The sequence below is a fragment of the Phocoena sinus genome, chromosome 5 (assembly GCF_008692025.1).
Source record: "Phocoena sinus isolate mPhoSin1 chromosome 5, mPhoSin1.pri, whole genome shotgun sequence".
NCBI lineage: Eukaryota > Metazoa > Chordata > Mammalia > Artiodactyla > Phocoenidae > Phocoena > Phocoena sinus.
Window position 1 is genome coordinate 106824122 of NC_045767.1, and position 12814 is coordinate 106836935.

The window sequence follows — 12814 nt, forward strand, 5'->3', positions numbered from 1 at the left end:
TATCTCCCGCAGCCCGTGCTCCGCACGCCCACTGTTGGGGCGCAGCTGCCAGGCTAGTCTATTTGTTTGTTTGTTGTTTACAGCAGTCCTTGAGCGCGCGCTTGGCAGCATCCTGTGGGGCGCAGCCAGAATTTCCTTCCAGGGAGCGCGTGAGGGGCATTCTCAACAGAAAACCAGACCCAGAGAATAGTGACCAAACCTCCTCGGATTACTCTCCACTGGCTCCTCCCTCGCTCCCCCCACCTCCAGATTTGCATAAAAAAGGCCAAGAAAACGCTGGCCGGGCCCCAGCAGTGGCTCACTCTGTTCCCCCGGGTGGGAGTCCCTTGGAGCTGCGCGCGGACTTGCTGCGCGGAGCCGAACGCACAGCACCTCGCCGCCACAGTCCGCGCTCCCGGCGTCCCGGCGTTCCCACCGCCCGCTTCCCAGGCCCCGAGCCGCGCTGAGCGCAACGAGCGGGCCGGAAAGAGCTCCCGGCCCCTGCCGTCTCGCGCTTCCCCGCCTTGGCTCCCTCCGCCCCACCGGGGGTCGCGCGCCCACGATGCCGCAGGGTCCCGGGTCGCTGCTGCTGCTCGTCCTCGCCTCGCACTGCTGCTTGGGCTTCGCGCGCGGGCTCTTCTTCGGCCAGCCTGACTTCTCCTACAAGCGCAGCAACTGTAAGCCCATCCCGGCCAACCTGCAGCTGTGTCACGGCATAGAGTACCAGAACATGCGGCTGCCCAACCTGCTGGGCCACGAGACCATGAAGGAGGTGCTGGAGCAGGCGGGCGCCTGGATCCCGCTGGTCATGAAGCAGTGCCACCCGGACACCAAGAAGTTCCTCTGCTCGCTCTTCGCCCCCGTCTGCCTCGATGACCTGGACGAAACCATCCAGCCGTGCCACTCGCTCTGCGTGCAGGTGAAGGACCGCTGCGCTCCGGTTATGTCCGCCTTCGGCTTCCCCTGGCCCGACATGCTTGAGTGCGACCGTTTCCCCCAGGACAACGACCTCTGCATCCCCCTCGCTAGCAGCGACCACCTCCTGCCGGCCACCGAGGAAGGTAAGCCCTCCTCCTTATTACACCCCCCCCACCAGCTCCGCTAAGACTTTCCGGGGGTGTTCTTCCGGCCCCCGCCCCCCATCCCGATGCTTCCCCGCCGGGGGTGCCAGTCCCGGGCAGGGCAGCCGCTCTCCTTGCCCTGGTGTGTCATCGTGACAAATCTGAGATACCCCCCCGCCCAAACACACACCCAAGTCTCTCATTCCCTTCCCGAGTTGTACCAGTTGCTCTTTCTTAGGGACAGTTTAAAAGGGGGGTGGGGGGAGAAAACGTAGAACTGGAAGAGATCTTTCCCGTGTAGATAAATGTACAATTCTTTGTGAAGATGCTAGCACGGGGGCTGCAATTGAGAGTGTTGGAAGTGGTCCTGCTAGGAGGAGTTGGCGGTGAGCACCCTGGCCAGAGCACGCTGGCCTCAGCCTCACGCAGCACGTTGTTACCACTGGGCAGGATTCTAGGCACAGGGACATTCCCTACAGGCACGATCGCCAAAATGTGCAAACAGATAGTCTTTTAAGGCACTCTCTGTTCTTTGCCGATTTAGGCTTTGTAAATAAAAAGCAGGACTGGCTCATGCGTGTTGAAAATTGAGCATTGGTTGTTAACTGCCCAGAGGTCCAAGAAAGAGGGCACAAAGGGAATCTCCAGAAATCATTTTTCTATCACTAATCAGCTTTTATCTTAGGAGTGGTTTTAATTAACTGGAGAAAATCGTGCAAAAGAGAGTTTCCCAAGTTTTTTAGAAAATAGGGGGGGAGTTCCTGTGCAGAAACCATCAAAGCAATGAAAACCTCATGGGCGCTTGATAGTCTTCCTGAAAGGAAAACATATACAATGTGTCTGAGCTGATTTAGGTTCCCCCGCGATGGAAAGGGGGCTTCCTAATCCCTTTCAGGGCTCCACCAGCATCTCCCTTTCCATCTCTAATTGTTTTCCTACAGCCATCATTAGTTAAAGAAAATGCAGAGTTGCTTAGCAATCTTTCCTGGCAGGCACCGTGAGTTTGCAATCATCTTATTGGTTAGATTTATAATTTATTGCAAATGTTTGGCATATTTCAAACATTTGTCCAACATATACCACAGACCAACCAACACAGGTTAGTAACATTTTATATACACTCCTAGAGCTCCTAATTGGAAAAGTTTCATTTTGTTTGAGACAGAGGAGTTAAGGGCAGTTTTATGTGTGTTGCTTTTGTTTTTGTTTTTCACAGTCCCACCAACATTATATATTACATTTCTCGAAAAAGTCATTTCTCCCTTCAAAATAAAAGTTTACGTGTTTCAAAATCTGCTCTGCGCTTTTTCTTATTTGATAAATAACTTCTAAAATGAGTCATATAGTTCTTTTTTCCCTGCGAAAATGCAATTTCATATTAATGAAATTTCACCTAAATTTTAAAGACAGCATTAGTGCATTTATAAGTGGGAGAAAATGAATGTTTTCTTTTTTCCCTTTTCCCAAGGAATCAGACTCTTTTAGAGGAGCCTTTAGCAGTGCTAGTGCACCTTCCTGGGTTTGGTCAGATTTTCACTGGCTTCAGGAGAAGCTTTGGGTTTTTGTTTGTTTGGGTTTTGTTGTTGCTGTTGTTTTGTCTGTTTGTTTTCGAGAGTTTGAAACAGGCAAAGAGAGGCAAGAAGAATCTGCACCAGGGATGAAGATAACAGTGAAATAAATGCTGCTTAACTCAAGCACAAACTTGGCAGAAAGCACGAGGTGATACAGAACCATTTAGAGCAGGCTATAGTCATTAGCAAGGTGTGCTTCCAAGGGGGAAGAACCCAGATGTGAGCCTTACAATGCTAGCCACCCCACCCTGTCCAGACCTGAAAATATCTTGAAATGACTCCCCCGAGAGACAGGTCAGCTGAAGAGCCCAGCAGAGGCCAGGCTGCACCAGTGACCTGCAGCTGAGAAAGACGATCTTCTGGCCGTAGTTTGTGGTTGCTAGTTTTCCAAAATCCCTTAAGGGTCTTTTGGTGCTTTCTCCCCAGAGAGGCTTTGGGACTAACTTTTTCAGAGACCGAGTTTGTCCCAGGAGTGGGAGGAGGAGTGAAAAGCTGCAGCCTGTCTCCGTTACCTGTGGCTGTACCTGCACACTCCGCCAGGGCGCCCTTTGCTTGGGGAGTCGTCATACATGAAACACAGCATGTGGGCATTTTTGCCTGTCGAAAAGATGGGAGGCATGGGAGACTCTCTTAGGAATGAGTGGTCCCTCTTTCACAAATGAGGCAGAAGCTGGGGTCTTACAGGACAATTGCTACTCTTGCCTGAATGAGCCCCTGTGAGTTGTGTACAAATGCCACCTGCTGTTTCGTTTTAAGCAAACTTACGAACTTTTCACATTTCTAGCTCCAAAGGTATGTGAAGCCTGCAAAAATAAAAACGAAGATGACAACGACATAATGGAAACTCTTTGTAAAAATGATTTTGGTAAGTAATACACCACCAACAACAGAAGTTTTATTGCCCAGTACAACTTAAAGGTACAATTCTTTAAGATGTTACTAGATAAAGTTTGGGTGACATATCATCACAGATCATCTTTCCTTGAGCTAATTATCTGTGTTATCCTAGTTTCCTCCCTATGTAACTGTCTTGTATCGAGTTGTATCCTTTTAGGTGAGAGTCATTGCTCTGTTAAGCAATTATCAAATAATGAGAGTTGTTCACGTTATGAATTTCCGATGGCACATTTTTCATTTCACTATGGCTTTTTCTTGCCAACAAGCATAATCTCAGACCATGTTCTCTTCTAGTCACTTAACATGTGTCCCAGGGATGGGAACATGTAAATATTAGCCTCAGCAAAACAGATTCAAGGCATGGAGTTGGCCAAAAATTGAAATTTACTCCAGTGCCAAACAAATATTTTTACGTTATTCGTAACCCATGATGCTCTGCTTCCCATGTTCCACCATCAGTGAGTATATCCAAGGTACTGGTTAATAATATGTCGGGGAGAGTTTCCTTAAATTTAAAAAGAAGAAACAATAAAGCTAGGAGTTTACTTTGGCAAGATACATGCAAGGTGCCATGATGACAAGGTTCTGGAGGACAGTAAATAATGTGCGAGGTATGTTGCCCAAGTTCCACGGCGTGCGGGTCATTCCCCTTAAGAAAGAACTATAAGAGGAAGGAGGGTTGGAGACTGTCCACCCAGAGCTCCAGCAGCACCTCATCTGTGTCCTCAGCGCTCCAAGGGGAGCAGAGGAGCCAGCTAGATACAGATCAGTGCTGTGTTGAGGGAGGAGTTGGGGGTGGCCAGGAACTTTGCCGAGACACCTGAGACATTCGTGTTTTCCTCCCATTCCAAGAGCAGGCACTTTTGGGTGTGTTTGAGGGGTTGGTATTTAAAAGTATTTACTCAGGCAGAAGGTTGAATTTACTGGTAAACAGATGTGGTCCCTGTTCTAGCAAACAATAACAGACTGTAACAGATCTGTATGAACACTTCTACATACTCAACTAAGTCCTGGAGACAGAGAAATCACTCCAGCGCCCACTGTGGAGGACTGCCCTCCCACCCTCTCCTTACAGCTTGCCAGCCCAGAAATCTCAGACCTGGCCAGGTCCCTGAAACTGGAAACAACCCAATCACTGCCCCTTACAACCCCAGGTCTCTTGCAGGAAGGGTCCTGGGCTTAACCTTAGCAGGTCCTGGGACAGCCGTAGCTATAGGAGAAGATTCAAATAGCTGAGGAAGGGGAAAGGAAGGAGGTAACTCTGAGTCCTAGCCAGTCCTTCCCCTCAGTGAGAGCCACAGATGGATGATAGGGTTTCAAATGTCTATATTCTAATACATACAACTGTCAAAGTAGGAGAGGGCCAGGCATGTTGGCAGCAGCAACCCTAAAGCTCCAGAGCCTTGCCCAAAACACGGTTCTTAGCTTCCATGCTACAGGATTTGATTAAGGACAAAATTTTTTAATATAATTTTAATAAAGTTTATATAAAAATGTATATAAAATATCATTTTCTTCTGGCAAGTTATGGCCTTTGCACTAGATTTAGCACAGATCACTATCCTGACTTCCATGAAGAAGTTTAGTGGAGCTCCATAAAAGTTGAAATTAGAGCACACGTGCACACACACACACATTACCTGCTTGCTTTGTGGCTTACCTTACAGAAGACCTCCTTCCTAAGAATGCTGTATCAAGACCTGGCCCAAAGAAATGTTTGTGTGTGTGTGTGTGTGTGTGTGTGTGTGTTCAACGTTCTCTCTCCTTAGAGGAGAGAGCCTTTCAAAACAACATGGAAGTCATTACACTTAAGGTATCACACATGCAGATACCTCACAAGCTTTGTTTTCTATTTCTCCACATTCAGTTTGTCCCAAAGGGGATAATGAACCTAAATTGTAGGGGGTGCGTGTTATACTGGTTTATAGGTGGTTCTCCACATCGCCTCTGTACTCTGGGGGAGTAATGACAGGGTAGAAGGAACAAGGGTAGAAATCTGAATCATCCATGAAAGCATGACACTTTCCCCACTGCACTTGGAGTACAGGGAGGATGGAGAAGACCTCCTTACTACAGTGGGGAAAGTACTGGTGAAGAAAGAATAGCCCAGAACTGCCTGCCTCTGTATGCAGCCTATTGTTGGAGCAGACAGTATCAACACCCCTGCCTCCTACCATGTGTGGCATCCCCGTTCACATCTTGCAGGGCAGGAAAAGTTATTTGAGGGTTTGATTTCCTCTATTTGGTCCCAGCTGAAAACCCAGGGAGGAAATGTCTGAAGTTTTCCCATGGTAAGCTCTTACAAAGTTGGTTATTTCATAGCTAGAGAAAGATGAGTAATAAATCTCCCCCCTTGTTAAAAGTGATGGTTCTTCTGATATTTAGAGCTCAAGAATGTCTAATTTGACCAGGCGAAATCTCACACATGCTCTGTCTGTGCTATGGATGAGGCTCCCAGGTAACATTACAATCACTTCTCCCACCATATACCTTCCCCACTCCCAGCCCTTAGGCAGAGGCCATAGGACCATGTGACATTGCCACGTGGCTTATCTCATGATAAACCCTGAGAACTCAGTACTAGAGCCCAGATGCATATCAGACAAATAATGGTTGGCCAAGTCCCAGTATCCTTGATTTACCTGGTTGAGCCTCAGTCATTTCCTGGTTGACTAGAAAAGCCATGCTTAGTCAAATTCTCCTTCTGAGAGAGAAAGAAAGAAAGAAAGAGGAAGAAATTTCCAGAACAGTGATATACACACAAAAGACCTCTTCCTCTATTACTAATTTAAACAATGCATTAAACTCCATCAGAGTCAGGAAGTCACACCTGCATGTCATCTCTATGGAACAATTGTTAATGTCACCAAGGGTCGGAAGACACATTACAGTGGGCATATTAATGCACCAGCCAGGACAAGAAATTCAATACTATGCCTAAGAGATCACAGTGGTGTTACAGGAGGAGGTTTGGGGACCAGAGTTCTGAGAATTAGACTCAGCCAGGGCACAGCCTAACTGGGTGACCTCATGTTACGTCACTAAACTTCTCTGGATTTCAGATTCTTTGTGTACCAAGAAGAGATTTTAACTGGATGATCCCTTCCAACCTTAAAATTCTATCCTTTCCCTGCCTCATGGGGTCTTGAAATTTAATTCCAGCGTGTATGTTTGTAGGGTTGTCTTTCCCAAAGCATACTGTTCATGACTATAAAATGTGTCTTTTATCGTAAACCACTTACTTTTGGTCTTAGCATTCTAATGAGTCTACTTATCCATCTTGGAAACAGTACATATATGATCTGTAAACGCCTTGGCCTCGGACAGGCAAATGATAGCATATGAGGATGAGGTCTTCAGAAAAACACTTTTACAGCTAAACATGTTGTGCTCTTAAAAAGAGTCTTGGCTGTTTTTTCTGAGTTACTTTACCAAATCAAATGCAGCTGTAAGATCAATTCTCCTTCCTTGTAGTTTGTTCTTTAGAAAACAATGATTTTGTGATATAATTTCCTTACAGGTTTGTCCAAAAACCTCTCCGACGTAATAAATTGAGTTTAACGTTTACGGCCACAGAAGGATCGTGTTTCACCTAAGAGTCAGGCATTTCTTTTCATGCTGAAGTTTCCAATAGGGAAAGTCATTTGTCAAGGAGAGCACACACCACAGGCAGCCTACCTACAAACACAAGAACACAAGGGCAAGGAAGAAAAGTCAATTGAGTCCCCGCAAAGAGAGTTTTTAAAGGATGGCTGGTTTGAAACAAAGTGCCTGACAAACCCTTTGAGGCTTTAGAAATGGAGTCACCTGCTGCCCTCAGCTCCCAACCCCCTACCCGCAGCCCCTGACAGTCCCATCAGCCCTGGGAAGCTCTTCTTCCCTCTCCCAAGCTGAGTCACAAATACGCAGTGGGATGTGTTCCCTCCTTATCACTCTGTCCTCTCTTGTCTTCGTAGCACTGAAAATAAAAGTGAAGGAGATCACCTACATCAACAGAGATACCAAAATCATCCTGGAGACCAAGAGCAAGACCATTTACAAGCTGAACGGTGTGTCCGAGAGGGACCTGAAGAAGTCGGTGCTGTGGCTCAAAGACAGCCTGCAGTGCACGTGCGAGGAGATGAATGACATCAACGCGCCCTACCTGGTCATGGGGCAGAAACTGGGCGGAGAGCTAGTCATCACCTCTGTGAAGCGGTGGCAGAAGGGGCAGAGAGAGTTCAAGCGCATCTCCCGCAGCATCCGCAAGCTGCAGTGCTAGTACCGGGGCCATCCCCCGGGCTCTGCTGACCCTTTCCACTTCTGCTGTGGGACCTCAGCACTCATTTCCCAAGCACAGTCCCTGCAGCTCCAGCCCCAGCCTGGAGCGGCTTTCCCCTGTCTTTTGCACGTTTGCACCCCTGGCATTTTCTGAGTTATAAGGCCCCAGGAGGCCTCAGGAACAAATAGTTGTTTTCACATAAAGGAAAAACCCACCCAAATCTTGTAGAAATCTTCCAACTAATAAAATCACGAAGATTTTTATGAAGTTTTAAAATAGCTCACTGAAAAGCTAGTTTTGAATACGTGCAACTGTGACTTGGGTTTTATTTTTTTTGGTTGTTTGGTTTGGGTCAACCGAGTTTCACTTTCTGCTGAGGTTGCCATAATGTGCAAATAGCTTTACTTTCCTGTGTGGCCCAAACTTTCACTTTTCTGTTGTGGGTCCAAAACCCAGTTGAGATAAAGCTGGCTGTTATCTCAACTTCTCTCTCAGCTCCAGCCTGACACTCAGCACCTAAGTCTTATAATGATTCACCTGTCATTTTACATCCCTGTTGGGAACTTACAACTCTAGCATGTATTGCATTTTGCATTTCCAGGTAGAGTACTTCCATTTATAAAAACCACATTAACCACCGTAGCATGAGTTCTTCAAATAAAGGGCAAGACAGACTGATGTTATGATTGACCCGAGTACTTTAAGCTTTGTTTAAAACATTTTTTTTACTTAATTTTGCAAATTAAACCATTGTAGCTTACCTGTAATATACATAGTAGTTGACCTGAAAAAGTTGTAAAAATACTGCTTTAACCAACACTGTAAATATTTCAGATAAACATTATATTCTTGTATATAAACTTTACCTCCTGCTTTACCAACTCCTGGTCTTGTGTCTTGTCTTCTTCGTGGGAGGAGCTGGGAAGGGAGCTGAACAAGAGCTGTCACCTCCTTTGTCCTGAGGCCCAGCCTTCCCGCAGTTTGAAGTGCCCATTTCCTCTGTGACTCAGAAAGTGCATTTCCCCACACCTCCCATCACCCACTCCTGCCTCCCATCTCACTCAGGTTTTACCACTGCGGACCCTGCTGGGAGACGGGGATGGGCAGGCTATTGTCTGGTCTCAACAGTCCCGTGGCAGATCATGGGGACACTAGTCTTAGCCTACGGTTCACAAGCTTGACAGTTGTGCTTTTCATTTCTGCAGATGTTTATAATGAAAAAGAATCACCATTGCAAAAATGTTCATTCTTTCCCCACTTCAACTCAGCTAAACAGAGCCATGATTTGAAGAGTAGCCATTGGAAGGCAGAGGGTAGGGAGGGGATGGTGAAAAAACAGCATGAAGGTGAGAAGGGCATCCATCCACAAAGCTTCCATCCAAACGCTTCGTTGTTCTATTTTAGGAGCCTCCAGAGAAATTCTATTAAACACACGAGGAAACAGGCTCAGGGGGGTTAAGCGGCGTGGACCCACTGCCACAAGGTAGAGTCAGAGCTAAAACTCAGACCTTTCAGATGACAAATTCTATCTTCTATTTAATCCAGGATGGATTATAGGAACAGGGTGGCACTCATCTATTCAACAAATACTCATTGGGCATCTGCTGCATGCCTGGCCCTGTTCTAAGTGCTGTGGACATGTACATCAGTCCTTGTTCTCATGGCATTTACATGAGAGGGTGAAAGAAAACAACCTCAATTACAATTATATATTTACAACTGATAAGTTACATGAAGTATAAGGACAGGTAATACATGAGAACAACAGAGTGTCCTCAGCAAATTTGAAATCTTTAGTGGTGTTCGTGTGAAGACTTTATCTGATAGCATTTTGTTGATTTAGTTTAAAAGTTTCCTCAACATACAGCCATGATCTCTCTACAGCGCTTCAGCTCTTCTAGCTCCAAAAGTCAATAGAGCCCTCTGCCTACCTGAGCTGCACAATTCCTTTCATCTTTCTCTGGATTACCACCTGACTCTGCTTCTCACCAATTCCACAAACTCATGGCACAACCCTCTTCCTAAAAGGCACGCATGGACTGGAAGAGGGACACTCATGATCAAGACCATTACTCATTGTAAACATTTGAAACAGGAAGCTAGGAACCCTGGAAAAGGCGAGAGAGAGAGAGAGAGAGAGAGAGAGAGAGAGAGAGAGAGAGAGAGAGAGAGAGACAGAGACAGAGAGACAGAGAGACAGAGACAGAGAGAGAGAACATAAAAGACAAAAGAAAGTAGACCAAGGATTTAGGAATTAGAAAGTGAAAATAAGTACAACACATGCAAAAGTAGTGGAAAGAAACAATTTGGAAGAAACTGACCTGTCTGAATGTCCCCTTTCCAATCAAAACAAAAGCCACCTGCCGGTGTTAAGGGATGCAAACTTTCCAGCTCTGGAGAGCTCGTTAATGCCAGACAGTCTCCTTTGGTCGCTTTGTAAAGAAGTAGCAGAGGCATCACTCCCGTGCCTGCATCCTGCCTTATGGGTCTCTCTATGGACTTTCCAATCCCCACACACACATCTTGTTCCCATCTTTGGCAAGCCTATAAGCCAATGAGACATGTTTGGACAGAGCAGGTAGGTTTTTGGTTCATTTTTCATTCTGTTTTATTGTTTTCTTTTGCATGATGATTCAAATATATATGGCTCATTTTTGAAATAATCATGGCTGTATTCTTTTTCTTTTTTTCTTCTTTTGCGGTACGCAGGCCTCTCACTGTTGTGGCCTCTCCTGTTGCGGAGCACAGGCTCCGGACGCGCAGGCTCAGTGGCCATGGCTCACGGGCCCAACCACTCCGCGGCATATGGGATCTTCCCAGATCGGGACACGAACCCGTGTCCCCTGCATCGGCGGGCGGACTCTCAACCACTGCACCACCAGGGAAGCCCTCATGGCTGTATTCTTAATTAGTTTTTCAACTATTAGATTTCTTTCATAGGCAGATAAAAACACAAACGTTCACCCATTATTGTAAAAAGAAAGCAAGCCATCAGAAGACATTGGATTTCTGAGTTTCCTAAGATGATTCATGACCTGTTAATAAACTGCTAAAATGCCCCAAATAGGAGATCAGGAAAGTTTAGAGATATAAAAACTACACATCTACTACACATGTAACTCCTCTTCCCTTTCCTAAATAACCTGAGAAATGAGTTGTGTACAAGAACACATTTATAAGACTTTTGGGACAACATTTCCTAAGTGTTCAAAGGCTCTGTCTACATGCACTGAAATTCATAGAGTTAAAAAAGATCCATTTTATCTAACAGCACCCTCCAGTCTTCATTCCCTATTCTGTCATCAAATGATAATTTGATTTTTTACCTTTCAAATATTGTTTACTACCAGGTTTTCAAAGTTCTTGATGGCGGGAGGGGTCACCTTGGAAAGCAAGTCCAGGCATATGTATCCCGCATGCAGTCACTGCCTCTGGATTATGAAACAGTGTGATTTTTGCCCATGAAACTTGTTGCACAAATACATATTAATTCATTAACTCAGCAAAGATTTTCTGAGCACCAACTACCACCATTGATGTATTCACTCAATAATGGGTAGTGAGTGCTTACCCATATGCCAGGCGCTGTTCTGGGTGGTGGGTGCACAGTGATCCTGCCCTCCTTCAGCTTCTATTCTAGAGTTAGAAATTGTGTTAGGCACTAAAGATAGACGGATCCTTCCCAAAAGGAACTCTCAATCCAGTAAGAGAGAGAGGCATGCAAACAAATAATTCCAACATGCTGTGTTAAGAGGGAGGTATGCACATGCCCAGGGATGGCATAAAGGAGAGAGTGGATTAACTCAGGTAGAAAATAGAATGTTTGGTTCAGATCGAGCTCAGGTAAAGGTGCTTGCAAGGAGAAAACTTTCACTGAGTTGTACCAGAATATTTTCTAATAGGACAGAGCCCTAGAAATTAAGTATTTATCATCAGTTTTACATATTGACGAATCAACATTGTGCAATTATCGTGCTGAAGGTATTGTTCTAGACACTACAAATAAACCTGGCATAAGGTCCATTGCCTTTATAATCAATAAAATCCCCACATCCTCAAATTACAAATGAATTCACATTTAACTTAGAAACAAAGAGCAAGTGAGCATAATAAAATATTTCTTAAAGTTGTCCATGATTGTCCAGAGAATAATGCAGATAGATAGGTGCTAAAAAAAAAAATCTATTGATAAAAATAGCAGTTAATACAGATAGCATTAGAAGAAAAAACCAAAGAATTTAACCGTCCCAAGACGTCCCAGTAGAGAGTAATAATAATTATTAATTTAACAACCCAGACATTCTGCTATACCATGAAATGTGCAAAGCACGAGAACTTACTGTCATTAACTGGCTCCCCAGTAGCAATATCTAAAAACCTATGCACTTCCTCATGCATGCATGTGCTTTCTGGTACACCCACACACAAATGTAGCTCTGGCAGGAAATCTATAACTGTATAATCTAAGGGATGTCAGAACAAACCACTTAACAGACTAGAAACTGCAGTTCAAGTGGCAAGCACCTTGGTGTAGCTTTCGAAATTCAGAGAGACCTAGGCAAGTCAATAGTTTCTGCAAGCCTGAGACTACTCATCAATAAATAATTAAGAATTATTATTCTATAAGTTATGCTTAATCTCAATACATTCTCATCTGTTGTTCATCGTCTGTTTTAAGGTGGAATTCTCAGAATTATGAGAATAATTCTCAGAATTATTTTAAGGTGGAATTCTCAGAATTATGTTTCTGTGTAAGGAGGCACCCAGAACAGGAAGGAACACCAGTCTGCAACCAACCCTAGTGCTACCCCAACAGACTCTGCTGCCCCACCAGCAACCCCATAATGCTCTTCAAATTCTTGAGCACATTGGGTTGCTCTAGGTGTTATAGCTGATCACGGCCTGCTTGGAAGCAGCTTAGAGGGAAAAAATGGCACCATAAGTACTATCTACTCCTCCCTTCTTCCCAAAAGATTTTTCCACCCCCAAAGAAGACTTGGGTGCCTCCATGCTGCCCTCTAACAGCATCAGGCTTCCAATCTGCA

The 12814-nt window shown here is 45.2% G+C and overlaps 1 protein-coding gene across 1 annotated transcript; it reads left to right on the top strand.

The window, feature by feature from the left end:
- Positions 1–290: 290 nt before the first annotated feature.
- SFRP2 (secreted frizzled related protein 2) lies at positions 291–8650 on the top strand. Its single transcript, XM_032631771.1, has 3 exons — positions 291–1040; positions 3396–3476; positions 7465–8650. Exons 1-3 carry the CDS (start codon positions 542–544, stop codon positions 7767–7769), a joined length of 885 nt encoding a protein of 294 aa, XP_032487662.1. The 5' UTR covers positions 291–541; the 3' UTR covers positions 7770–8650.
- Positions 8651–12814: the final 4164 nt, after the last annotated feature.